The sequence below is a fragment of the Neofelis nebulosa genome, chromosome 16 (assembly GCF_028018385.1).
Source record: "Neofelis nebulosa isolate mNeoNeb1 chromosome 16, mNeoNeb1.pri, whole genome shotgun sequence".
NCBI classification, from domain to species: Eukaryota; Metazoa; Chordata; class Mammalia; order Carnivora; family Felidae; genus Neofelis; species Neofelis nebulosa.
The window spans coordinates 39,812,631-39,839,149 of record NC_080797.1 but is presented as its reverse complement, the minus strand read 5'-3'; the positions used below and the strand labels follow the sequence as shown (position 1 = coordinate 39,839,149).

The window sequence follows — 26,519 nt, the reverse complement described above, 5'->3', positions numbered from 1 at the left end:
CCCAGCCATCTAACACGTGCATGTTTGTGTATTATGTTGAACCACATGAAATTGCCGACGTTTTGACTATTTTTGGCTTATAAAACAGTTTCATGGTTCAGTCTATTATGCCACAATCTTACTCCTATAATTTTAAGACTGATGGATATATGGCTAACTTACAGATACCATGTATGTGATATGCCTGTGTTGGTTGCTGATTTTCTCTAATTCGCTGGATGACTGGATTAGATTGAAGATGGAGGAATGCTTACGTGGAATAAAAGAAAGATAAAAAAAACTGCAGAAGCTGTCTCTTTCTCTTTCTTTTTTAGAAAGAGAGAGCATGAGCTAGGGAGAAGGGCAGAGGGAGAGAGAGAATCTTAAGCAGGCTCCACGCTTAGCACAGAGCCTGATGTGAGGCTCAGTCCCACGACCCTGGGATCATGGCCTGAGCCGAAATCAAGAATCAGATGCTCAACCAACTGAACCACCCGGGCGCCCCAGAAGCTCTCTTTGCAACACTTTTCAGAGAGTGTTCTAGCCTTGCTCTGCATATACTGCAGGTTAAACTATTGGGACATTTCCCTTTATTGTACTGGGAATTCATCTTCTGTCCTCAAAGAATCCTGATTATGTACGAGTTTAGTTCAGATTACTGATAACCTGTTTTCAAAGTGAAGGAAATTATATCCAGTCTCTCTCCCCCTTGTAGAGCGAAGATATATTTGATAATGGATGAGAACCTTACTTTTACCGGGACTGATACTTGAGAGTGCCAGGCTAGGAGAGTGCCAGGCTAGGAGTTTTTGGCTTTGTGTGTAACTCATCCAAAAGAACAAATTAATGATTCTCATTACATTGCAAATCTAATATACTCAGCACTGTTCAAAGGGCTCTTTTAGAGATATGTGAGAGAAACAAGCAGAAAAGTTAATGAACTTGAATGCAACTGGACAAATGTTTCAGTCATCAAAGTATTTTTGCTGAATGTCTTGTTTTAGGCAGGCTGTGCTAGGTGGTAAGGGGACACAAAAAAGAGTTGCAGGTTCCTTTTAAAGAGCTTCAAGTCTACTGACAGCAACAGAAGTGTTTGTAAGTGTAAAAGAAGGCAGAGAAGAAGTGCACCATGTACGTTCGATTGAAAGCTTTGTGCATCATGACAGCATTAATACATTTTCTTTTTTACTTCTGTTTAATGTTCTAGTGAGAAATCATACTATATTGATTGACTTGAATCTCTTGTCAAAAATTATTAACTTTATGGTCTCCTAATACTTGCTAAGATGCAGTCTGTTGGTGATTGCTGTTGGTTGCTAACTTGGTACTACCTTCATTGGAATTTGAGCAGTATTACAGTTGACAGATTTTTAAAACTTTATTTATTTTGAAAGAGAGAGGGAGAGAATCCCAAGCAGGATCTGTGCTGTCAGTGCAGAGCCTGATGCGGGGCTCAATCCCATAAACCATGAGATCATGACCTGAGCAGAAATCCAGAGTCAAGACACTTAACCGACTGAACCACCCAGATGCCCCAATATTTTAAAGTATATTTTTTGGTGTGACTCAGAAGTGTCACCTCATGGTTCAGGACTTAATAGAAAGAACAGGAAAATAGATGGTATGTAGTAGATATGTTAAGCCTCAGAGTTGTCAGCACACTGGGAAGTTTGCAAAGCTTTGGAAAAGAAATTTTTCACTAGAGAACTTGGATGGTCTTGTCCTAACTTGTTTGAAGCCAGGGACGCTATATTTTGGTGCTAGTTGTCTCCTACAAAGGTTCTCAACCCATGACCCTCAAATAGATCTCCTCTTTTCTCAAATTGTTTTTCTGCTGGGCATCTGCAGCAGTTGGCATGAAGTGCTAGAGAGTTCATGTAACACCGGGCTACTTTGCTGATGAACACTTTGCCCTCAATGCCTGCTAGGAGTGAAATTAATTAGACTGGTGCTGTCCTAGTCAATTTCCCTCTCAGCAGGTTGTGTGGTTAGAGCTCCTCAGAGTCTTAGGCTGATCTTACTAGCTGCTGGGTTGGACATTTCTTTAAAATTGGAATAAAGGTGATATTATTTAAAAAAAAAAAAAAACTTGGCTACAAAATAAATGAGAAGCAAAAAAGATAGAAAAAAAAAAATGGCCAAGACCAAAGTAGTACTTTTTTTTTTCTGGTTGTAATAATGGACCATGGTTCAGTAACAACTAAGCTATTAAAATAACCTGGCTTTTAAACTTGTCTTTTTTCTTAGGCTTAGAGAATTCTTAAATTAATTGTTAGATAAATTTGAAGTATTTTTTAAAACTTCAAAATAAACTTGTTAATATTTCATGATTCCCTCAGTGTAGAGATGCACCACACATCTCCAGAGCCAAATTTTATGCTCTTAACATGCAGAATTCACGTCTTTGTTGCCAGTCTGCCCAAAAGATAGTTTTAAGTGGGAATTTTTAAATTTCATTCTGGCTCCAACTGGCAATAATGATAATTGGGATTTGTAAAATTGCCTAAGGTGCACTTACTCATTACGAGAACTAGACCAACAGTTCTTGAGAATATGTTTTCCATCCAATGGAAGCCCACTTTGATCATAGGTGATCAAGTGTAGCATCTGGATTCTTGAGTGTATCATGGAATCATGAATTGCACAAATCGGGGGGGCCAAAATAGCACTGCATTGCTTAGTTTGCTAGCTTACGTGAAATAGCATGTCATGTGTATAAAACTGGTAACTCCATCTGTGATTACGTGGGATGCTTGAGTTGTGAATTGCTGTAGGATAGTGTTTAAAACCAGTGGGGACTGCAGTAATACCAATGGTATTACTCAGGATGCAGCTGTATCTTTTTTTTTTTTAATGTTTGTTTATTTTTGAGAGAGAGAGACAGAGCATCCATGGGGGAGAGGCAGAGAGAGAGAGAGAGAGAGAGAGAGAGAGAGAGAGAGAGATTTCAGAGCAGGCTCCAGGCTCTGAGCTGTCAGCCCAGAGCCCAACGATGCAGGGCTCAAACTCATGAACTGCAAGATCATGACCTGAGCTGAAGTCAGTTGCTTAACTGACTGAGCCACCCAGGCGCCCCACAATTGTATCTTATTAATCCATGCATATTACTTAAGTGGCCAGTGAATGTGTATGAGTTGAGTGATTTCTTTGTTCATTTATCCCTCTTTCTACAAAGGATTTGAGACAGTTTCCAGAAGTAGTTAACTTCTATATAAAAGAGTAAACAGTTGAGGCAATTACAGCAAAGTGAATCACAGTGTTAAGAAGATAATAAAGCTATTACAGGATGAGCATATGATCTGATCCTATAGTGTCGAGTGATGGCTTACACATTTGTCTCCAAGCTTCCTAGTAGCCAAGCAAAGAGGGCAACATTGTGCATAGCTGAAAATAAGCCAGGTGTCCAGGGAAGAAATGTCTGCCTTCGATATTATAAACCAGTGTTTGATATAATGGAGTACATCCTTATAGTATTCTTACAATACAGTATATTTTAAAAAATGAAGCAGAACAGTAGGAAGAATGGTATAGACTCAAGTGGCTGTCATCCCAAACATCAGATATATGTATTGTCATATTTGCCTCAGATCATCCTCATTTGAGAAGAAACCAGAGAGAGCAACTTGAGCTGCCTTCTGTCCTTGTCCCGGCCTCATTCTTCTCTCCTGCTTTCCCATCGCGAATCTGATGGATAGCTTGTCACTGTTTTTTCCTTTTTGGTTTTTTAACTTCTACTGAATGTATATATCTGTAAATAATACATAAATCTTAAATTTGCATAAATAAGGTACTGCACATGCCATTCCAAAACTTGCTTTTTTTTTTCATTAGCGTTGTGTTTGATCTCGTCTCCGTGGTGCTGCAGATCTAGTTCATTAATTTTAAATCCTGAAATATGGTTTTCCATTATATGGAAATAACCCAATTTAGTTTCCTATTTCCCTCCTAATGGATTTTTAGTTTGTTCTAGTTTTTCACTGTTACAAGCAGCGCCACACTGAACAGCCTTCTCTGTGTCGTCTTCTGCCCACGGGCAGAGTTTCTCTAGGGCAGTGGTTCTTAAAATGTGGTTCCAGGACCAGCATATCAGGATCACTTGGGAACTTGTTAGAAATGCAAATTCTAGGGCCTAGTTCAAACCTCTGAATCAGAAATTCTGGGGATGGGGCCCAGCAGGTGATTCTGCTGCACTAAAGTTTGAGAACCCCTCCACTAGCTCATATACAGTTAAAGTAGAATTACTAAGTCTTAGGTTGCATGTATATTCAACGTATTGCAAACAGCAAATTCCTATCTAAAATCTACATACTAATTTACAGCCTCACTGGCAGTGTAGGAGAGTCCCCATATCCCCGTACGTGATATGGTTGATTTTTTTTCTTGCTGGTCTGAAAGATGTAAAACTATTTAAGAGCTGTTTTATTTCCTTTTTTGTGAACAATATTTTTATATAGGGTCGTTGGCTTTTGTCTTATGGATTTTGTCGAAAATGTATATATCAATTTGTAAATTATCCTTTTTCACACATTACAAGCTCTTTTTTTTCAGTTTGTTTTTTGGCTTTGTTTATTGTACTTAAAGAACAGGAGCTCCCGGGTGACTCCGTTGGTTGAGTGTCCAACTTCGGCTCAGGTCATGATCTCGCGCTCCATGAGTTCGAACCCCACGTCGGGCCCTGTGCTGAAAGCTCAGAGCCTGGAGTCTGCTTCCGGTTCTGTGTCCCCCCCTCTCTGCCTCTTACCCACTCATGCTCTCTGTCTCTCTCTCAAAAATGAATAACCAAATTCACCAGTGGTCGAATGGTTCTGTGCTTTGAAAGGCCTTGCAAAGGGAGAATTTTGATTTAGATTTGATTTGCTCCGGGGACACCCTGTGGTGTATACACCCTGAGATGTATAGCAGTTACTTGAAAATGGTCTGAGGCTTAGGAGACGGGTCAAAGTTAGATTTGGGCATCATTTGTATAAAGGCAGAAATTTGACACTGGGGATGGATAAAATGAAAGAGAATGTAGATTGAGAAAACGTTTGAGAATGAAGCCATGGGAATAGCACTGGAGAAAGAGAATCTAATAAGAAAGATTGAGGAATGATCAGAAAACAGCAAGGAGAAGAATTTGGAAAATTGGGTACTGACGGAGTATGTATGTGAGCTCTCTACTGCTGCAGAGAAAGGAACACATCCAAGAAAGTAAATGCTGCCCTTTGAGAGAGCAGCTGGCAATGAGGTGAAGAACGGAAGACTACCCTTAATAAGTTTGCACCGAACTGTAGAAGATGCGGTAGTAGTTAGGGTGGTAACAAGGTCATTGTCTTTTAGGGATGCGGTCTTTTTGCCCTCTGGGGAAGGAGCCAGTGGCAAAGTCGTATGTGGTGGTCACTGTGCTGGCTGCTCTTTGGCTGCCTTTTCATGAATGTATTTTCTGTGCCCTTTGAGTAAACTCATTTGTAAGATAATATTAGGGATTGGGCAGAAGATTAAAATAGAGTGACGGAATGGAGACTAGTAGGCTGCTGTAGATTAGGTGATCTTCTCTGAGGTTAGCATTGAATGCCAAGGAGCCATTTGAATGATAAGGTAGAGCATTCCAGGCAGGAGACAGAGTTTCCAGTCTGCAAGGTCAAACGGAAATAGGAGAGTATGCCGTTAATCTAATAAAATCCTCATGCTTCTTGGGTCAACCAGGGTGAAGAGGGTAACAGAAATCTTTGTCCCCTGACTTTGGAGATCTCGTTTAACCTTCAAACTGGCGATGTCAAGGGTTCCAAGTCCTCCGCCTCCGGCAGAAATGTCGAGTGGCCCCGTAGCTGAAAGCTGGTGCTACACACAGGTAGGTTCACGTTTTCACTCTGTAAATCTTGTACCTTGGGAGGATTTTGGCGGATGAAAAGAATAAGATTTCTTTTCTTCACTGGGTTTCCTGCTTTCTCTAGGACAGAACTGTCAGATAGCAGACGGAAAAAGTACCTGCCGGCTTTCCATTCCTTGGTTTTCCTCGTGGAATCTCCACGTCCTAGGATAGTGTTTTTCACTGGAGCTTGAAAGAGGGGTGGGGGGGATCTTTGAAACTAGATCCACTTCTATCCACCTTGATGGAAATGTGTTCCTCTTTGGGCAACTCACAGGAAACCAGGTTTGAGATTTGCAACCCCAGGCAGTGGCATCAGCGTCTCAATTGCCGAACGCTGCTCTGAGCAAAGGCTCATTTTAGGTACGGCTTTATTATCTGCTTTCCCACCCCTGTCCGTGTTTTTCTCACTTTCCACCCAGCGTTTCTGAGACGTGGAGAAATGTCAGGAAAGCAGTTGGTCACTGTGAGATTTCTTAAGATGTGGGTGAGGGACAGAAAAAGCTGAGCCTCCGTGCTGGCCAGACAGGGCTATCTTCCTATGGGAACCATGCAGAGGGAGGGAGGGGAAATGATTATCTGATCTTCAGCCTGTGTTTTAGGTTGCCTCCTTCCTATTTAATCGCTTCTTGGTTTTCTGTCAACAGATCAAGGTAGTGAAATTCTCCTACATGTGGACCATCAATAACTTTAGCTTTTGCCGGGAGGAAATGGGTGAAGTCATTAAAAGTTCAACCTTTTCATCAGGAGCCAATGATAAACTGAAATGGTGAGGAAGAACGTATCTAGCTATAAACATTTTTCTAAAAGTTGCCCATTTTCTCGGTTTTACGACACAGCCTGGCTGGGATGTGAGATCCTCGAAGGTGGAGACTCTGTTTTGTTCCTGACCTGTTCCCCGGCGCCTAGAACAGTGCCGGGCCCATGATAGGTGTTCACTGGACATTTGTTGAATTAGTTCAATGACTGTGTCAGGGACCGGCAAACTCAAATGGCTGTAGGGCAATATAAATGAGTAAGGAGGGCCAGTGCTGTAAATGATACTCATACACGATACGGTACGAGCGTTGACCCCTTGGCAGATGAGTGAGCGTCCTTCTGAAAAGGGTGGTGGCCGCTCAGCTCCAGCTGTCTATAGCTATGTGGGAGTAAGGGCCGACCGTTGACATATTTTCTGATTCGAGAAAAGCAAGAAATTCAGATGTTAGCGCAAAAAAATCTCAAGTTTTAAATTGCCTGCTTTTAACAATAGAGGAGATGTATTTGCTAAGGCAATCAGAATGCCCAGGGTGTAGGATGGTTTGGAAGGCAGCTGGACCCAGCAGCCCAGCGGTGAGTTTAAGGACCCCCTCCCTCTCTGCTGTCCACGCTATTGAACGTCTGAAGTCTGGCTCCACCCTCGTGGCTGAAGGATGAGTGGCAGTGGCCACGGGTGTAACACCTGCCATTCGACAAAAGTCTTTGAACTTTGTTTGAATTAACCGTGTGGCCAAGAATACGCAGACATCCACTGACTGGTTTAGGTTTGTGTTCCCTCAATTAATCTTTGTGGCAAGAGGAATATGATCGGAGCGTGGAGGTCAGACCTGCCCCATCCAAATCACGTGTCCCCTTGAGGAGCCGGCAGCTAAGGATGCAACCATATGCTCGCTGCAAAGACCGGAACACGTGTGCGAGCCACCAGTTTTGATCTCTGATAACCCAGCGAAGAGTTCAACAACTCTCCGTCCGTGCATTGTTTGTTGGCTGTGTACATTAAGCAGTGTATTACTAGGTGATACTGAGAGAACGCTTTCTTCTTAGGCATTGTGTTTAAATTTGCATCTTGAGCACGACATACAGTGATGTATACGGCATATGCACACCCTAGAGAGGCAGTGCATTGGGCCACCTGTTTGAGAGAGGTGCCGTAACACTGGCAAGGCCTAAGGATACATCTGGCCTGTGGATTGTATGTGGTGGGAGCAGTGTGAACCACATGCAGATCAACTAATGACATTTACAACGTAACTCCGTCGAACCTATTAAATTCTGTCTGAAATTCGTTTTGATTCAGTGGCAACAGATTGTCATCTCTGACTCTCTTTGGAAGCCTAGCTTGGAACTCTATCCTGTGGAATGGGAGTTTGCTTTTGTCTGTGCTTCCTCCATGCTGCCTTCTTTATTTCAGTCTTAGAATATTACTGCCAGATTGATAAAATGTCCGTAGAAGATTATGTGCTGTTCACACATTTCTTTGCAATACTTTTTCTCTCCAAAGGTGATATTAAAGGGCTCAACAACGTTGTGTTTTTCATGGCTTCACTATAGTCCTGACCAAAGAAGGGGCAGCCTTTCCTGAGACTGAGGATTAGAACAGAGTGGAAGTAGGCTCAATTTTCAAATGTTTTCAGGGGAGAAAAGAGTGATTTGGGAGATTGTGAGGAAAGAGGCAGAGATGTAAGGCATGTGGTGTCAGATTCTAGAATGCCCTTCTATTTTTATTGTTTACTCCTTAGAAGGTGACTCAGGTTGCTCCCAAACAGTGGTTCCCAAAGTAGTCTTCTGCTGAATCAGAATCTCCCGCTATGGGGTCTGGATTGGTTCTCTTAATGTGTTCTCTCAAGAAATAGATGTTTTGTATCTCCTGTCACATCACAAAACCTACAAACATGGATGCTTTTGACCTATATTTTTTTCCCCTGTCTGTTTTGGGCAGGTGTTTGCGAGTAAACCCAAAAGGGCTAGATGAAGAAAGCAAAGATTACCTGTCACTTTACCTGTTACTGGTCAGCTGTCCAAAGAGTGAAGTTCGGGCAAAATTCAAATTCTCCATCCTGAATGCCAAGGGAGAAGAAACCAAAGCTATGGGTAAATGTTCTGCTCTTCATGCAACTCTTTATTTTCACATCAAGCAGCTTCATACACAGACAAGTTGTAGATTTGATCTGTGTTCTGAGTAACCCTAAATATGACTTTTTTTTTTTTTCCTACTCCAGAGAGTCAACGGGCATATAGGTTTGTGCAAGGCAAAGACTGGGGATTCAAAAAATTCATCCGTAGAGATTTTCTCTTGGATGAGGCCAACGGGCTTCTCCCTGATGACAAGCTTACCCTTTTCTGTGAGGTGAGTCCTTTTACCCCACGGTGCGACGAGCAATTCCCAGACCTGCTGGGAATCGGCAGGCTTCATTATGTTGTTTCAGGGATGGAGAGTGAGAAAAATCCCCAAGTGGTGTGGCACAACCCAAGTGTTACTTCTGTGATTGAAACTGTCGTGATTTCGGGCTTGTTGGGCACCTCAGCTTTCTGCTCGTTGCCGCTCTTAAAAACAAAGATGGTGCGCCATCTTGGTAGGAGTGATTTTTGACTTGCTTGGGTCAGGATTCTGGCTTTTTCATTGCGGGTGTTTGCAGATAGAATTTGGAAGGGCTGGTGCTGCAAGCCGAGGAGAAGGGCCAGCAACTCAATATGTATATTTGTCCCGTTACCCTTTCCGACTTCTTAAGTGGGAAGGCTACTTGTGTTTGACTCCAAATCACTTTCCTTTTCTGCCCTACTGGATGACTCTTGCCAGGAGTTGGGTATATCGCTTTGTCTCGCTGGAGTGGTTGTGAAATTAGGAAGGTGAGAACCATTTTTTTCAGGGTGAAGGGTAGGTATAGCTCTCTAACTCGTGGTTGGCTAGGCGAGTTCCGTGTAGTCAGCCAGGAGCGTCCTTCTCTCACCAGTGACCCAGGAGCCTTTCTGGGTTTACAGGAGAAGCCTTGAAGTAAAAATCCCAAAGTGAGAGTGAGGTAGAAAGTGGTTTCTTTAATAAGCATATACTAGTCAGTCATTTCATGCCATTATCCGTGTATTTAAGATCCTCACAAACTCACAGAGTCACCAACGAATGAAGCCTCCAGTCGGATGGGATCTTTGTGTTCCCTATGCGTTGTATGGTCAAGAACCACTTGCTGAGCGGCACCACTTGAGAGTGACCGCTGTGTTTTCACGGGGAGGGTGCGGGCAAGTTCCCCGACTGCCAGTGTGCTCTGTCATAATGGTAGGTTCACACCGTGAGTTAACGACAGGTCCAAAGGCTTATCACCACCTGCGCAGTGGGGCAGGGTGTCCCTTCGGAATCCTGCCCTTTTGTGGAAGAGGCCTGGCCAGCAGTCGCCAGCTTCTCTCCCCGGTCACAGCTCGCGGAGTGTTTCTGCAGAGTAGTTGCTGGGGATTAGAAAACTTTGGATGCATAGTTTATTAAAGGACTGCACTAAATACATAAATAGTCGCATAATAGCTACCTCCTCTCCTTTCTCATTGCTAAGTGAAAGAAGGAAATACTAGAGTGACGGCCTCTCTGTAAATACATAAAATGTTGCAGTTGTTTTTGTCTGGGAACTTGAAATTTGTATTCTGTGTAAGTCCTATTACTTACAGATCGTGCTCGGTTGCCCTGGTGAAAAAATGAGAACAATTAGGTGGTTTTGTATGAGCTTTGATGTTATGAAACGTTAAGACCATCAATTGAGTCTTACCTCTCTTAGAGACCTATATTTCAGAAAGATTTTAAAATAGTGGAAAATTCTATTTTCTTTTGGAAACGAAAGCCAGTCTTTGAACTGTTCTCTGAAAGAAGAGAAATCTCTAAATCTCGCCTCTGGTGTTCTAGGCAAAGCCTCAACCTTTATCGCCACATTTTCCAGTCCACAGTCGGTCCAGCCTCTTCTGCTTTGCTCCCCCTCCCAGCCCATCCCCCCAGATCCCTTCCAGCTACTCCAACCCCTGTATCGCCATTCTCGATTTGGAAACCAATTGGCCTGCCCTCGCTTGGCAGTCTCTTACCCTGTGGTTAAGTCCAAGGCTTTGCTTCCCCATATGAAATTCTCTCCCTTCACTTCCCCATATGAAATTCTCTTAGGAGAAATCCTGTGGTTAAGTTTAGATTTGTCTTACTGACTTCGAAGGGAAGTGAGATGACACTTTGGAAATGAGGAGATGTTGAACAGGGAAACGTCTGCTGAGTTCTGCTGATGCCATCGGTTTCTTCCCATCGAACCAGGTGTGCCATCTGTTCCGCTCACACTTCTCTGTTGGCCACAGGTGCTGAGTGTTGCTTCTCATGCTTGGGCTTGTGCCTAGTGAGACTCGTTTCTGTTCCCAGGCTCTCCGCGGACTTAGTAGCATTCAGCATTGCAAGACGGTTGCGTGTTGGGGGGGGGGTGGGGTGTTGGATGTGTGGGTTTTAAAAATGTCTGCAGCTCATCTGAGTTCTTAGTGCTTTTCAAAGCTAGATCGTTCTTTGCTGCACACTCTGTCCTTTTGACCTGTCGCTCCCTTTTGTCAGTGGATTATTTATAAACCGGTATTTGGTTCATATTTTTATTTTATGTATCATTGGTTTAGTTAGTATTTTTTTATTATTCAGAGGCTTTTATGCAGTCGATGTCCACATACAGATTTAGGTTATGAGTCTTCCACCGCTCCGTTCGTCACTCAGCCTTTGGCCTGGGTACTTCCCTCCTATCGGTCAGTGGATTATTTATAAACGAGCTTATTGCATCTTGGTAACAAAAGTACGGTTGTTCCGTGGATTCTTTTGGCTGTTCCTAGAGGCCACGCGAGGGAATCCTGAGGCGAAAGGCTGAGAATCACGTTTGTCTTTGGGCTTTATTTCAGCGGTTAATGAACATTTAAATGAAACTAGATCGCTGCACGAGCAGTCTCGTTTATAATGCGCCACGCTGGGTTCACCTCTCAGTGACGTTCTTGTCTATTAGGAAATGGGACGATTCTCACAAGTCGCTATGGCAGCATTTTCAAAGCATTCCCTGAATTGTCTCTCATCACAATCCTCGGAGCCGGATTAGTTCTCTTACCTTCATTTCGCGTTACTGGGGGGAGAAGCAGTGCCTAGGGAGGTCAGGTAACTTTTCCTAACCTTGTACAGCAAACTAGTGTCGGGCCGTGGCAGCTGCGCGTTCCCCCCATCTCGTCCGCCACGCGGCGCCACGCGGAGCCGAATGCCGTTCGGCCGAGGAAGCGTGGGCTCTACCACGTTTTCTTAACAGAGACGGTCTCCTTTGGCGATGAAAGGCTTGTGGAGGCTGTACGCTTTTAATTTTCCCTTTATTTATTTATTTTTTTTTAATTTTTTTTTTTAACGTTTATTTATTTTTGAGACAGAGAGAGAGCATGAACGGGGGAGGGGCAGAGAGAGAGGGAGACACAGAATCGGAAGCAGGCTCCAGGCTCCGAGCCGTCAGCCCAGAGCCCGACGCGGGGCTCGAACTCACGGACCGCGAGATCGTGACCTGAGCTGAAGTCGGACGCTCAACTGACTGAGCCACCCAGGCGCCCCTAATTTTCCCTTTAATAATTTGGTTCACAGTAAAATCTCCATGAAGTGTTTCAGCTTCTATTGATTCTTCTCTCTGTTTATATTGAAAACGAATAGCTATAAACCATAAAAATGCATATATCCCTCTCTCACTGCGTGTGCCTCTGACAGGTAGAAGATTCCGGTGTCTGTCTGTAATGTTGCAATTAAAGTTGAAATGTGAAACACCGTATGAATGAAATACCAAATATGAACTATCTAGACCCTAGTGGAGTCTTAAAATAGCACTTTCCTTCTCAAACATAGACTATCCTCTCATGGCCTGGGAATATGTATTTTGACCAAATTTTAAATTATGTGGGTCTGTTTTTCTTTTTTATCATCTTATTAGTGGATGGTCTGGAGATATTGGTTGAACTGTTTGATAACGCCAATATCGAGTGCTCTTGACCTACGGAAATGATTTAATATGTAACATTATTACAGGGTATAAACATAATGTTGTAAACCTAATACCCGACCCAACAGCGTCACCAGTAACTCGGAACTGGCCTGTGTGCTTCTCCCCTCTCCCCTGGGCCTCATCCCCACTCAGAGGATGATCTGTTTCAAATTGTACGTTATCATCCCCTTGTTCATTTGTGTGCCTGAACAGCGACCTGTTCGGGTTTGCTTGTTTGTGCCCTTGATAAAAATGGTGTCAGAACGTTCGCAGGTCACGTAGGTCACGTTGCTGTCTTTGCATCGTGTGTCTAAAATGTGTTTATGTGGCGGGTATAACTAGAGTTCTTTCACTTTTAGTGCTCTGTAGTAGTGTGCTGTGTGAGCGAATATGCAACAGTGTTTATTCGTGCTCTTCTCATTCGTGCTCTTCTCGGCGCATGTCTAGATTGTTGCCGGGCTTTTGATTAGAAGTAATGCTGCTGCTACAGACCATCTCTGTGCGGCAGCCTATTGTTTCCTTGATTGTTATCATTATATAGAAGCTTCAAAATACATTTCCATTGGCCTCACCTTGACTTTTTATGTTTAGATAAAATGTACAAGAATTGGCACAGCCTTTAGTCTTTTATGGAATTTTCTTCTCTAAGAAGAGGAATCGACTTTAAAAGTGAGGCCCGTTTACAACTTGAAACATAGAGGGGTATACAGCCTTCCTGAGACATTTTCATGCAGTCATTTCTAAGACGACATAAATGTCACCGTCACGTCATCTTCACAGCTGCAATTCTGAATGAGTCTCCATAGTCGACTTCACAGGCATTAACAAAAAAAAAAATCTTTAGTTTTTCTCAAAATGGTCTCATTTTAGCATCATCGTTTGCAGAGGAAAACAATCCCTTCCTGAGTTGAAAGTTTGGACTCTGAAGACTCATTTGTGAATGCCATTTAAAATTTATTTTTAATTAAGCGTATTTAATGTTGGTGAGAGGTGCCAGACATTCAGAGCTCCGGAGACTCCAGGCATCCATATATCTACAGCACGAGTCTGGCTCAGACAGTAAAGGTACATTCCCCTTCCTGCTGTGTTCTGTCTGTGTCTGGAGAGAGGAATGGCCCCAGCGAGACAAGTCCTAGTCTTTGGGCCTCCCTCATTGCCGAGCGCACATCCAACCAGCAGAGGGTCCGCCGGTAACCATAGCTCGGAATTCAGCTTAGCTCTTGCCAATTCATTTTACCCAGTCTAGTAAATCACCATCGAGCGTTAATGACTCTGGGCTCCTGTCAACCTGGTTTAATTTAAGCTTAGGAACCCACTGCCAGAAGCGTTCTCCGTTCCCTTCATTGACCATCCCAAGACGTTCCAGCCTTTCCCAATGAGGAAGTTGGATTTAATTGGTCTTTTCCTTTCTTTTCTTTTCTTTCTTTTTTTTTTTTAAATCCGTATTTCCAGGCTATGACTAGAAACAGGAAACTTCTACTTTTGATGTTAGTATGAGAAAGTGGCTAGACCAAACTAGAGGTCTTAGGGCAAGAGAGAATCTCTGTGGGGGAGTTTGTGCTGGGTCCCGAGCTATTAAAATAATGTTATAATCTGGCTCTGATAAATGTGCTACAAACGTTAAGTACATTCATAATTGATTAACTTGGCTGCTTCATTGCTAGAGATCACCATGGCTAGTTTTAAACAAATGACTCAATTTCTCGAGCTGATAGTAAGTATCTCACTCCTGTGCAAAAGAGACTACGGGTCACCTGGATGGGGCGTTCATTTTACCTCTGGGTTTGTGACTGCATTTAAGGGGTAACTTGCATCTTGAAGGGTGAGAGAAACTTGGGTCATTTAGCATGTTCCTTAAGCTGTCTTTCTCATCTAACTCACAGCAGTAGCAAGAGTGAGGAGCCGATCCTCAAGGTTTGTGAATTCGGCTTTATATTAACATTCCTAACCCCATACGATGGAGATGAGGCACAGCAGTGGTTGTTAGGCAGAAGACTGATCTGCTGGGTCTTACCTTCAGTTTGGTAGCTTCCATTTATTTTGGGATGCTGTATGATGTATAGATCCTCGTACTCGGTATCCTAACAGATTTATCTGAGTTTCACTGACCCATTTGGAAGTTACTTGGGTTTTTATCTAGGCTTAGGCTGAACAGTTCATTCAGCTAGTTAAAGCACGCTGCTGTTGAAGTCGTCGTGGCGGGTTGGATCCCTCCGTAAATCTGTGGTCCTCATTCTGTTCCAGAGCAGTAAGTGCATGTCTAGCTGGAGCCAGCCATCTTGTATGTCATCGTCACAAAGGACCGAGTAAAAGCGTGTAAATGGTGTGGGCTACCCACCCAGCTATCACTGCTAGGGAAGACCTTCCCAAGCCCAGTTCTGTTTATTAGACTAACCTCTATGAGGAAGCGCCAATTATTTACCAGGCCCAGTAGAGGCTGCATTTTATTTTCGTGGTCCAGACCTCATTAAAATTAAGTGCTTTCAGGCTTATCAGATTCTTGCTTCTAGAGAGTTTTAAGTGGTAGTTTCTGTAGGAGTTCTTTGTATTTGACCTTTTGCTTAAGGCAGAATAAGGTAAATACTTGAGGTTTAATACGTGTTTAGGTCAGTGTCCCCGTTCCCCCGTGTCTCCTTCCCCCCGCCGCCCTGTGGCTTTGCCCAGGTTTTCAGGGCAGGGGAGGTGGAGCTTATTAGCAGTTGGAGGAGAAGGAGATTTGTGGGGCTTTGTGCTTCTCGTCTTAGGATGGTGTAGAGTAAGTATGATCACGGCAGATTGGAAATTACTTGATCCACAGGATAAAGCCTTCATTTGTGGAGGTGGTTTCAAGAGAACATGACTAACGTTTGTATCTGAATGTACTACAGCATCGAGGTAAAAGTCATCTCTCTTCCTGCTGGGAAGAAAATTCCTGGTGACAGAACCTTTGGACTAGATTTCCTTGTCTTTCACAGGTGAGTGTGGTGCAAGATTCCGTCAACATTTCTGGCCAGAACACTATGAATATGGTGAAGGTCCCTGAGTGCCGGCTGGCCGATGAGCTGGGAGGACTGTGGGAGAACTCCCGGTTCACAGACTGCTGTCTGTGCGTTGCTGGCCAGGAGTTCCAGGCTCACAAAGCTATCTTGGCAGGTTGGTATTTATTCATGGGAAGCTTTAGTTTTGGTGAAACAAAGAAAAACCGTGGCTGCATAATCACCTTTTGAATAACATCACTTTTTCGAACTGGTGCAGAAAAACTGCAACTAGATGTATTTTTTTATGGTGGGGACGTGAGTTGTCATAACCCAGAAGACTACTGTCCATATTAGGTCACCACTGTCGAGCAGTGGATGATGATGTGTATTGAATGCCTCTGTACCTAGAGGGTAGATGTCAAAACGCCGGTAGAGAGCAGGTGTTAGCCCCCAGATAGGGACTTAGGATGTAATGGAGAAGATTCTAGACCCAGGACCAAACCACCGCCTGGCTAAGTCCCCCAGCCCTGGAGTGTTAGCCCTCCCTGCAGTACAGACTATGCTATAGGAGAATGAGAATGACATGGAAGATCAGGTCTTGCTCTCATAAGAGGCCCTTGGTCCTTACGACCAGAAAGACTGACACGGAACGGCCCCCGATAAGGCAGCACTGACTTCACCTCCCACGAAGGCATAGCAGTCAGCCACAAACTTCTGTTCAGACCATAAGCCATAAGAGGAAGTCACGTGAACTTTCAGGCAGCAAATTTCTTACCAAGACTCTCAGCAGTATCATTCTAAAACACACACCTGGCAAAACCTCAGTCTGGCTCAATCCAGCCGTCTTCCTGTTCCTGCTCGCAACTAGGTGTTACCGTGTATTGCCAAAGGAAGTCATTAACTCTTAGGTTAGCGTCTCCACGCTCGGCTAGACTCTTGGCACTGTCAGGAGCTCTTCTGCAGATACACCGCTCCCTTTCTTTTTCATAACAATAGATACTTCAGACTGTTTACTGGTCTCCTTCGATCTCCAGCTCCTAAAAGAGATGCTTGGTGCTGCCGCTGCTGCCGCTGCTGAGAGAATATTGAGGCCCTTCTCCCTCCGCTCTTGTCTGTCGCCTTACCTGCCTTCTCCCTGCGCTCTCCGTGGGGGGGTGTTCTTCCTTATGGCCAAAGCAGCCTATCTTTTCGACTTCTGTTTCTTATCACAGGCCGCCTTCGCAGAAGCCTCACTCTGCCAGTCATACCCTTGCTGGGTCTCTCTTTCTCCAATTGCCTGTTTACCCCCAGCCTGGAAACAGACAGGCTCGGGCTTCTCCTTCTAGTTATTCATTCATTTATTCTCTCTCTCTTTCTCTCTCTCTCTCTCTCTCTCTCTTTAAATAGAGCTGAGCTTCTTGAGTTAGCACATTCACTGTCTCAACTTCTTTCCTCCCACTTATCCTCAGTTCACCTCCATGCCACGAAAGCAGTTTTCCAAAGTTCTGTGACCTGCTAGTTCCTAAATCTGAGGGATTCCTTAGTTCATATAGTACTTGATTCCTTTCTCCTGGTTTTTCCTCCTGGTGCTCTGGCTACTTCTGATATGTGGCCTCCCTCTTCTTCACGCATCCCTGTCAACACTGGTGTCCCTAAGGGTCCGCCTCAGGTCTCTTTCCCTCTCCTTATTTCCCCCCAAGTGATTTTATTTATTCGCATAGCCTCAGTTTCTGTCTAGCCACCGGAGACCCTCTAAGCCTGTTGCTGCTCGGACCTTCCCTTTTTACTAAAAGCACCAACCCTTTAATCTTCAACTTCTGTGAAGTGTTTTAGTACCTTACAGTTGATGAGCCTTCTGAAATAAAAGCAATGAGAACGAATATCTCTTTGGAATAGACTAAAATATTGAGTCTCAGAGGGTTGAGTGGTTTGCCCAAGATAATGTGGTTAGAAAATGACAGATCCAAAATTAGTTCTTGCGGACAGAAACTGTAGGCCAACGTTCAAGTAACCTGTTAGCTCAGAGTTCTACTACATATTCCGTCTGGTCCTCCTCTCAGGTGGATATTGGTAGTCTCAGCTTTCGCCAAAACCTCTGATTTATTGGGCAACATGATAAAATTTGAGTGTTTTAGGCCTTTTATCACTTTCATGGTTGAAATTAAGTGGACTTGTTTGTCCACGTTCATTAGACTACAGTGGGCATGGCCTCGAACACCGTTTCTCACCTTTTTTCATTATCCCCATTCCTCCAAGGGGGAAAAAAAATCAAATTATTCCTAATGGGAGACAGTAAATACCAGAGATTAAGATTTTGTCAGGAAGGGTTGAGTTTTGAAGGGCCACAAGTGGTTGTAAGATTGTTTTTGCCTCTTTGGGGCATTATCATCTCTAATGTGAGTGCATGGCTTGAAGGAACAGACAACCTGCCATCCACAAGCATGCACTTCTTCTAGCTAATGGATGCCTTCGAGCCCTGTTCTTGACCTCCTTGCCGCGTGATCCCTGGAACTGGAGAAAGTCGGTGTCGTGGTTTCAGGCAAAAATCCGGGTATTAAAACATGAAGGATCTTCCATTTGAACCCCCACGTCTACCCAGAGGAGATCGTTGTCAGCCAGCATAGGTCATTTGCTTCAAATGAGTGGTTGGAATGGAGCTAATGAGAAATTATTTTGCAAGTCATTTCAGGACACTCGGTTGGCTCAGTCAGTAGAGCATATAACTCTTGATCTCAGTGTTGTGAGTTCAAGCCCCATGTTGGGTGTAGCAATTAGTTAAAGATAAAATCTTTAAAAAGCAAAAAAAAAAAAAAAAAAAGAGTGGGTGGCTCGGTTGAGCATTCGGCTCAGTTCATGATCTCACAGTTCGTGTGACCAAGTCCTATGTAAGGCTCTGCGCTGATAGTGTGAGACTTGCTTGGGATTCTCTCTCTCTGCCCCTTCTGCATGCGTGCATGTGATCGTGCACTCTCTCTTTCTCTCTCCCTCAAATAAACAAACATTTAAAAAAGAAAAAGAGAAGAAAGTATTGGTTTCTTTTTCCCCCTTTATGTATTATTATTTGCTTATTGGTATAATAGAAGAAGAAAGGAATTTTATTATTCTGATACAATTTGAGGCTAAGACCCTTTTCCTATAGCAATGGGACAGGAAACAGAGTGGTCTCTTCATAACAGAAGAGCCAAGAGGTTTCAGTGTGATAACCTTATCTGTCTCTGTTCCCCTTTCACTTTGTAGCTCGTTCTCCAGTTTTTAGTGCCATGTTTGAACATGAAATGGAGGAGAGCAAAAAGGTATGTGACGGAATGAAAATATGTCTTTGTAGCTAGGTGGCTAGATCCAGATGATTTCCTAATTTGACACCAGATTTATTTTTCCAGTCGTGTTATTAAAATGGCGTAGCATTCTCACTTTCTCAGAGCAGGGAGAGGTGGTCCGGAAGCATTCTAAGTAAAGCAAACTCACTGTGTCCCAGGTAGATCATCCAGTTTGGAGGGAGGGTTTTAGACAGGTGTTTCCACTCAGAAGAAGTCCACAAAACAAAAACAAAAACAAAAACAACTCTTGTATTTGAGAGGGTAAAGGTGGTGCATAGGATAGGAGGAAAAGCTGTTCTCATGAAGTAGGGCAGAGAGAGATTGCCCATTCGTGTTAGGTTTCAGATGATACACGCCTTACTCCCACCGGAGCTTAAAGTCATGAAAATTGTTTGGGGGTTTTGTTCTGTTGGAATGTTTCTCATTTTTAGTTTTTCTGGCATAGAATCGGGTTGAAATCAATGATGTGGAGCCTGAAGTTTTTAAGGAAATGATGTGCTTCATTTACACGGGGAAGGCTCCGAACCTCGACAAAATGGCTGATGATTTGCTGGCAGCTGCTGACAAGGTGAGATAAGAATAGAAAAATAGGGGCGCCTGGTAGCTCAGTCGCTTAAGGTTCCGACTTTTGATTTTGGCTTAGGTCACGATCTCATGGCCATGAGACTGAGCCATGGTCATGGGATTGAGCCGTGCGTCAGGCTCCGCTCTGGGCCTGGACGGAGCCTGCTTAAGATTCTCTCTTTCCCTCTGCCCCTCCCCAGCACATGCACACATGTGCGCGCACGCTCTCTCTCTCTCTCTCGCTCTCTCTCTCTCTCTCGCTCTCTCTCTCTCTCTCTCAAAAGAAAGAAAAGGAAAGGACAAGAAAAATAACCACAAGAGGAGGAGTTTTTTGTGACCTTTTGAGTTTCATCACTGGGCGGCTGCGTTACATAGTACATCAGATGAACTTGTGTCTGAGTGTGGCCAGGACAGTCCTGCGTTACACGTGGGTGCCAACACAATTATGGGTAGAACCCTTTTTATCTTTCAAAGTGTCCTGCTTTGAATGAAGGAAACTACACGGTCACCTTGATTATAAAAAAGGATAAGTCTGATGTTTACCTCTCTTTCCTTCACTGTTGTGATTACATATAAGCACGGTGATACTGAAGTTTTAGGTAACGCTAACATTTGGATTTATGATTTGGCCTTATAATTTATGAAGTGTTCTGGAGTTTGTTAACTTTTTTTTTCTAAACAGTGAGTGATTTTATTTTCCTTTTAATTCCAGTTAGTTAACATACAGTGTTATATTAGTTTCGTGTGTACGGTCCCATAATTGAACACTCCCGTAAGTCATCCTGCGCCCATCATGACAAGCACACTCTTTCACCTCTGTCACCGGTTTCATCCTTCCACCCACCTACCTCCCCTGAGTTCCTTAACTTTCTTTGCAACTTTGTCAACAAGAGAATAATCTTTTGCTCAGGGTCGTGGTTGGCATTTTCAACTTTTACCTAGGTATTTATTGAAATATACCATATTCAGAATTATGAGATGATGGGTCGCTCCTTGGGAAAAAAGAAATACTACTGTAATAAACGTGTGTGTCGATTGTAAGATACACTTCAATTTGAGAATTATTAAAGTGTGAAAATTAAAATATGGATCTTCGAATCAAGGAAATAAGGTGATGACCAAAACTGGCCAGTGATTCTCAAAATAAGGTTGGGGGGAAATGTTAATGAAGCACTGAGTTTAAACAAGTCAAATTGAGGTTTTTGTGTGTTGCTGTCTCACTGCAGGATTTCTCAGAATCTTTACTATGTTAATGTGCGCTGTGAGTTATCTAAAAGAATATGATAGCATTTCTCTAATTTAGTTAACCCTGGAATCCTTTCCTTCAGGGACCGGTGGGGATTAGTGGCCCCCAAAACACACTTTGGGAGACTGACTTTCGTTGTGTAGATACATCAGAAAGAGCTCGGTAACCTGTCCTCCAAGGCCCTGTGGTCTGAGGAAATACAAGCTGGGGGGTTGGGTGGCTCTTCATCCTGTGAAAGTTTTCCTTAAAAGGCCTTAAACCTGGCCAGCAGTACACCCTGTGAGAAGGACGGTTCCCTGCCGGAAGTGCTGCCGCTTCCTGCCACAGTGCTGCAGCACCCATCCGAGGGCAAAGCTGGCTCAGACCGAAGGGCACTAGAGCCTTCCCGGGATTGGCCCACAGGAATAGTCTCCTTCCACCTTGCTTTGCACCTTGGGAACAGAGGAAGTACTTGTTTTTACACTGGAAGCTTTATCTTTATTGATCAGCTCTTCGGAATGTTTGTAGAGGATGAGGCATGTAAACCCCATCGGTGCTACTGATGAAAACGATTGAATAATAGCTGTATCCTTCTTATCACCTTTTCGAGATTTTATTAATACAGTTAAGCACTGTGAACATGCCATGCCCTCCCAGTCTAGCCAGCTCAGCTCTGACCACAGGAATCTTGCTTTCAGTGGAGGCAATAAATACACACTGTGAACTCTGGGGAAGCAGAAGACACAGCTTTTTATAAACATGAGTTTATAATGATTGCGCCTCACCTGCCCTCTGATTTTCGGTGAAGTTTACACGCACCAGGTTGTTTGTTTATCCCTCTCGTCTTCTAGCTCCCGTAAGGACGAGTAGTATCAAAAGGCCCACTTTTTAGACGGAAATACCAAGGCTCAGCGGTGGATATTCTCAGAGCCAGGGTTTGACATCTGCGGCATTCCTGGGGTGTCCATTCCTGCTCCTCGGCCAGAGAGCCGACCGGGGAAGCCCCTGTGAGCGCACGGAGCGCAGGGATCAGCCTGAATTGACCTTCTGTGGACGGTATTTTCAGTACAGTGCCGTTAACTTACAGTTTTAAAAGATAAAGTAATTGAATCGCAGCAGTGCTTTAAATTTGTGAATGAGAAGTAAGCGAAGGTGCATTTTCAAATTCCATTCAGAATTTCCCATTAGACAGTCTCTACTCCAAGCTTATTTTAAAATATTTTTACCTTTACACCTTGTTGTGAGCTTCAGGAAAACAGAATAAGAAATCCTTCATGGAAGGATCTAAACATCTAGAATTTACCCAAGAGGCTGAAACAGCTTCTTCTGAGCCTTTCCAGTCTCCTGGGGACATGTGTAATTAGACCAAAAACAAAACAAAACACGTCGGCCAGGCCTGGGAGACACAATTTCGATCTCTTGGGTAAGTACAACCATTAGGCAGGTTTTTCAGAAGCATAATTAAGAAAAAAAAAAAAAAAAAAAAAAAAACTTTGTCCCTTAAGGGACAAGAATGGCTACTTTTGTCTAATTATGCAGCAGGGATCAGAATTGTTCACGGTAAAAGTCCTTTTTAAAAGAAGGCATCGAGAAAGGGTGAGAGGAATGTTCTGTGCGGCACTGTATAAAGACTGAACCATCTACTCAACCTTTTGCAGCCTTTTAAAACAAAAACGGCCACCTCATTTCTTGCTTGTCTAGTGTCATTCCTGTTTTCCATGGAAACTGTTTTCCAGTTACTCAAATGTAAAAAATTAAAGCTGCACCAAAACCAATAAAACTCTCTTTTGGCTGCAGGAGATCACAGTGCCAACAGATATGCCTCCTCACCCAGGATTCGTAAAAATGAAATTGTCTTGGTCTGACTGCCATGACTCGGCCTCAAGGAGTGTTGTGTCATTGCGTTCTGAGGTCCTCAAGGTGGGACCTATACGGAGACTGTGGCTGCCCGTAAAGCAAACCGTTCTCCTGTGAACTGATTAACTACATTTTGTGCCTCCTTTTATCCCTTCCTCCTCGCTGCTGAAGTTCCTTAGTTATGTTCATAATCTCCTATTTGAGAGCACGTAGTCCAGCGGCATCAGAACAGATCAGCTAGGTCAGATGTGCCCAGTGTTAACCTAGACCTTCACTTCCGGGACATTTATACCCTTTACTCTGGAAAATAGGAAGCTTTTAGATCGGAACAGGATCCAGGGTCTCTGTTACTTTGTCCTTCTGCCCTGAGAATCTTAACTTCAGCCCCAGTGAAGAGGACCCATTTATCCCTTTCTCTTTCAAAGGAGGCCTTGGGTTGACCCTCATCGAGGCCCAACTAGTGGTGCCGATGCTGCTGAAAGTCACCGCAGGGCTCCTTTTCACAGCCTCATGGGCCCGTTGGGCTTCCCTGCCGGGCTGGTGACAGTGCCCGCCTAGAAAGGGCTGTGCCTCGCCCTAGTTTGGCTCCGAATAAAGGATGGCAGAAATGCCAAACGTGATGTCCTGTTGGCCTGAAGCAGAGTTTTATGCCTCGTGGTAAGGGAGGGTGGGTGGTGGTGGTCTAAGGAACACTTGCATCCTACTTGGGGCAGGGTGAACTTGAGGTTGGGGGTCTGCTCTGTAATTGCCATCTTTCTAATAGGCAGACTTGAGGACTTGAATGGCAGCCAGGCACATTATTTCAGCTGTCTTCATTCCAGCCTTGGGGGCATGGTTATGTTTTCTAATTGCAGTAGTAGCCTTCTCACGGGCCGTGCGGTTTTGTTCAGGAATCCACGATGGTACAGCTGAAGAAAACGGCTTCAGTAGCGGCAGCCGGAGCCGTTCCCGCTCTGACGGCCGCGGCGCTTGTGTTTTACAGTATGCCCTGGAGCGTTTGAAGGTCATGTGTGAGGATGCCCTCTGCAGTAACCTCTCCGTGGAGAACGCCGCAGAAATTCTCATCCTGGCTGACCTCCACAGCGCGGATCAGTTGAAAACTCAGGCAGTGGATTTCATCAACTAGTGAGTTGGCATCTTCAAAGATGTTCTTTCAAGATAGTTGGGGTAGCTAGAGAGACGAGAAAGACTTTCAATTAGTGAGGAAAACGGGCAAGTAGCTTCATTAACCCCTTTTAGTAGTAAGTAGAGGGTTTTCATCTTTCCCTTCAGCTTGACAGTTTGGAAGATGGTTTTGCTCTCCCGGGGCTAATGCGATTGGTGAGTGAGGCACCTTACTTCCTCGCGGTGATGGGAAATTATGAAAACGATAAGTTGCTGGCCTGGAAAAGCTGTGTCCCCCAAACAGCAGTGTCCTCGCTGCACACTCAAGGCTTTAATAGAGGGCATGTAGATCTCCGGGAGAACCCAAGTATGTTTTGTAGGAGTTAGTAAAATGCATCCAACAGTTGATTGTGGAATGGGGACAAATGGGAAGGGGTAATCAGTAGTTGAGGTTGTTAAATACCGTTTGGAGAAAGAAGTGTTGCTCCAGTACATCTGTTCCTTCACCCGTACGATAAGTGACCTGGCCGTATTACTTTCTGCAGTAATTCTCAGTGGGGCATGTCCTGGCTCTCTCCCCGTTGGAGAACAAAAGTTAGGGAAAACCCAAAGAGGGGAAGCAGGCCTTAAAAAACCCTCACAAGCAGCAGTTCTGGGCTCGGGCGGGTCTAAGAGGTTGCCGGGTAGACGAGTGAATGTTACTCGGCACAGAAAATGCCCCAAAACAGGAATCCGCCGCTTCCACTAAGTCTGTTTATAAGATTGTTTCAAAGGAGTTGACCAATCGTGGCAAAAGTGGGAGAGAAGAGACCCTTAAATGTTCCTTCTAGGGACCGCTCGCTCTGTGATGGACACTTGGCGTGGTACTTTTTAGATGTTAACCAGTCCGTAGAGTGTGGTTATGATCCCCTCCTTTTTGAGCCATCAGGCCCCAGGCCATGATCTGCTCTGTGGTCAGGGACTAGAAAACGGCAGAGCCACACGGAAGCTCAGAAGCTCAGAGCTGCCTGACGGAGAGAGTCCTTGCTCTTTCTCTGTATTAGCAGCGTCACCAGTCAGTCTCAAGAGCATTGATAAAGCAGAGAAGAGCCTGAGGAACATCTCACCTTTTGTATCTGAGAGCAGAGGGGCTCAAAACCCAGGATTTCAGAGTCGCAGCAGCCACAGCCCGGTCACCTGTCGGCCCGCTGTCTGACGAACTCAGCGTACGTTAAGGGTTCTGCCTAAACGTTCGGCAGAGACAGCCTTTGCGGTGGCCGCCGGGAAGTTAGACCACCCAGGTGGCTGTTTGCTCCCTCTTGCTCTCGTGCCTTTGGTAACCCCTCTCTCCACGTTCCTCCTAGTCACGCTTCGGATGTCCTGGAGACCTCTGGGTGGAAGTCGATGGTGGTGTCACATCCCCACTTGGTGGCTGAGGCGTACCGCTCTCTGGCTTCGGCACAGTGCCCTTTTCTGGGACCCCCACGCAAGCGCCTGAAGCAGTCCTAAGATCCTGCCTGTTGTGAGACTCCGTTTATTTTCCTGAAGCAGCAGCCGCTGTTGCTGCCGGTGGCCACCAGGTAGACAGCGCGATCTGTGGAGCTTTTACTCTGTTGTGGGGGCGAAAGACTGCATCGTGGCCCCCAGACTTTTAAAACAGCACTAAGTAACCTTGGGGGAAACGGGGGGAGGGAAGGGCCCAGGGCCTGGGGCTGTCCAACCTAATGAAAACCCTGTTGCTGCGTCACTGTGTTCCCTTTGGCCCGGCCGAGTTTGACACTGTGGGGATTCAGTTTAGGCGCCGACCCTGAGGACATCCCGGCGGTGGCACTTCGGAGAAACCTGTCTGCATCTGACTGAGCAGAACAAATCGTCAGGTGCCTGGAGCAAAAAGGAAAAAAACAAAAAAAAAGAAAAAAAAAAAAAGACATTTAGTTTTAAGAGAAGGGAAAAGAAAAGGCAAGAGGAAAGGATCTTTGCAGAATTTCTCAAAAATCAGTTTGTGGATCCCAAGTAGTATTTATGTTGAGAGAAATCGTAGTCCATCCAACTGTGCGGAAACTCGGATGTTTGTGAAAGCTCTTCACCACCGTGCGAGTATCAGCAGAGCCCTCTTGTTGTTAGCACTTACTGTTTGCAAGAACGGAATACATCCTTTTATCCTTTCATGAAAAACAAGTGAAGGCGAAAGGGGAAGGAGGTTATCTGAGCTGGAAGATGAGTGTCTGATGTGGTGGCTTTTGCAAAAAACCTTTATTGGTGTTGAAAACTGGAAAAAACAATTCATCCAGAATTCCTACTGTCTTGACAAGAACCGTGGTTCTCGGTTTTTAGATATTGTGGAAAATGTTTTTTGGCCTTTTTCTCTGATTTTATTTCTCCTCCCTCCTCCCCCGCTTTTCTAAAAAAACAAAACACAAAACAAAAACAGAACAAAAAGAAGAGAAAAGGAGATTTTATTATTAATGCCGTGTGACAAGAATCCCAGCCCAGATTGCTCAGCTGTTTGCACCTGACTTGCCACCTGCAGAGGAGCCAGTCCCGTCCCTTCCACTTCACCCCTTTCCTACAGGGGACAACTTCCAAATGTTAATTTTTTTCTTTTTGAAAATATAAATAATTACTATTTTGTACTGTGTGGTATCTCTGGTCTTTTGTTCCACTCACCTGGCTGGTTTCGTGGGTCTGAGTTCGGTAAGGGATTTCGAAGGCCTCCTCGTTTGATCCTTAACTTGCAGAGATGATATTTGAAATGTCCGTCGATGGGGATTTGTCGCGTCTCCCTGATCTCGAGCTTCCTCTCTGAGCTCCCGGCATCTCCTGGTGTCTTGTCCGTCTTGAGTATCTGTCCCACAGTCCACCTCCTAATGAGGGATCAGGCTCCCACCTCTGCCGAGGCAAGTAATGGGAGGGGGCTACTCCCTACGTGTTCTAACACCTGAGTCCCAGTCTCCCTTCTCC

General features: G+C 44.5%; 1 protein-coding gene across 3 annotated transcripts in view; it reads left to right on the top strand.

Moving 5' to 3' along the window:
• Window positions 1-26,191, top strand: part of SPOP (speckle type BTB/POZ protein) — a 68,497-nt gene extending 42,306 nt beyond the window's left edge. Inside the window, exons 1-10 of one of the 3 annotated variants that reach the window (XM_058705480.1) lie at window positions 5,672-5,809; window positions 6,105-6,190; window positions 6,475-6,596; window positions 8,526-8,677; window positions 8,806-8,933; window positions 15,531-15,708; window positions 18,750-18,805; window positions 19,275-19,397; window positions 23,458-23,600; window positions 24,923-26,191. In XM_058705480.1, the coding sequence (XP_058561463.1) occupies window positions 6,499-6,596; window positions 8,526-8,677; window positions 8,806-8,933; window positions 15,531-15,708; window positions 18,750-18,805; window positions 19,275-19,397; window positions 23,458-23,600; window positions 24,923-25,067 (1,023 nt within the window). In that variant the 5' untranslated portion in view covers window positions 5,672-5,809; window positions 6,105-6,190; window positions 6,475-6,498 and the 3' untranslated portion in view covers window positions 25,068-26,191. Of the gene's footprint in view, window positions 1-5,664; window positions 5,810-6,104; window positions 6,191-6,474; window positions 6,597-8,525; window positions 8,678-8,805; window positions 8,934-15,530; window positions 15,709-18,749; window positions 18,806-19,274; window positions 19,398-23,457; window positions 23,601-23,747; window positions 24,894-24,922 lie in introns of those variants that run through there. The other 2 variants (XM_058705479.1, XM_058705481.1) reach the window with 2 other exon arrangements.
• The last annotated feature ends 328 nt before the right edge of the window (window positions 26,192-26,519 follow it).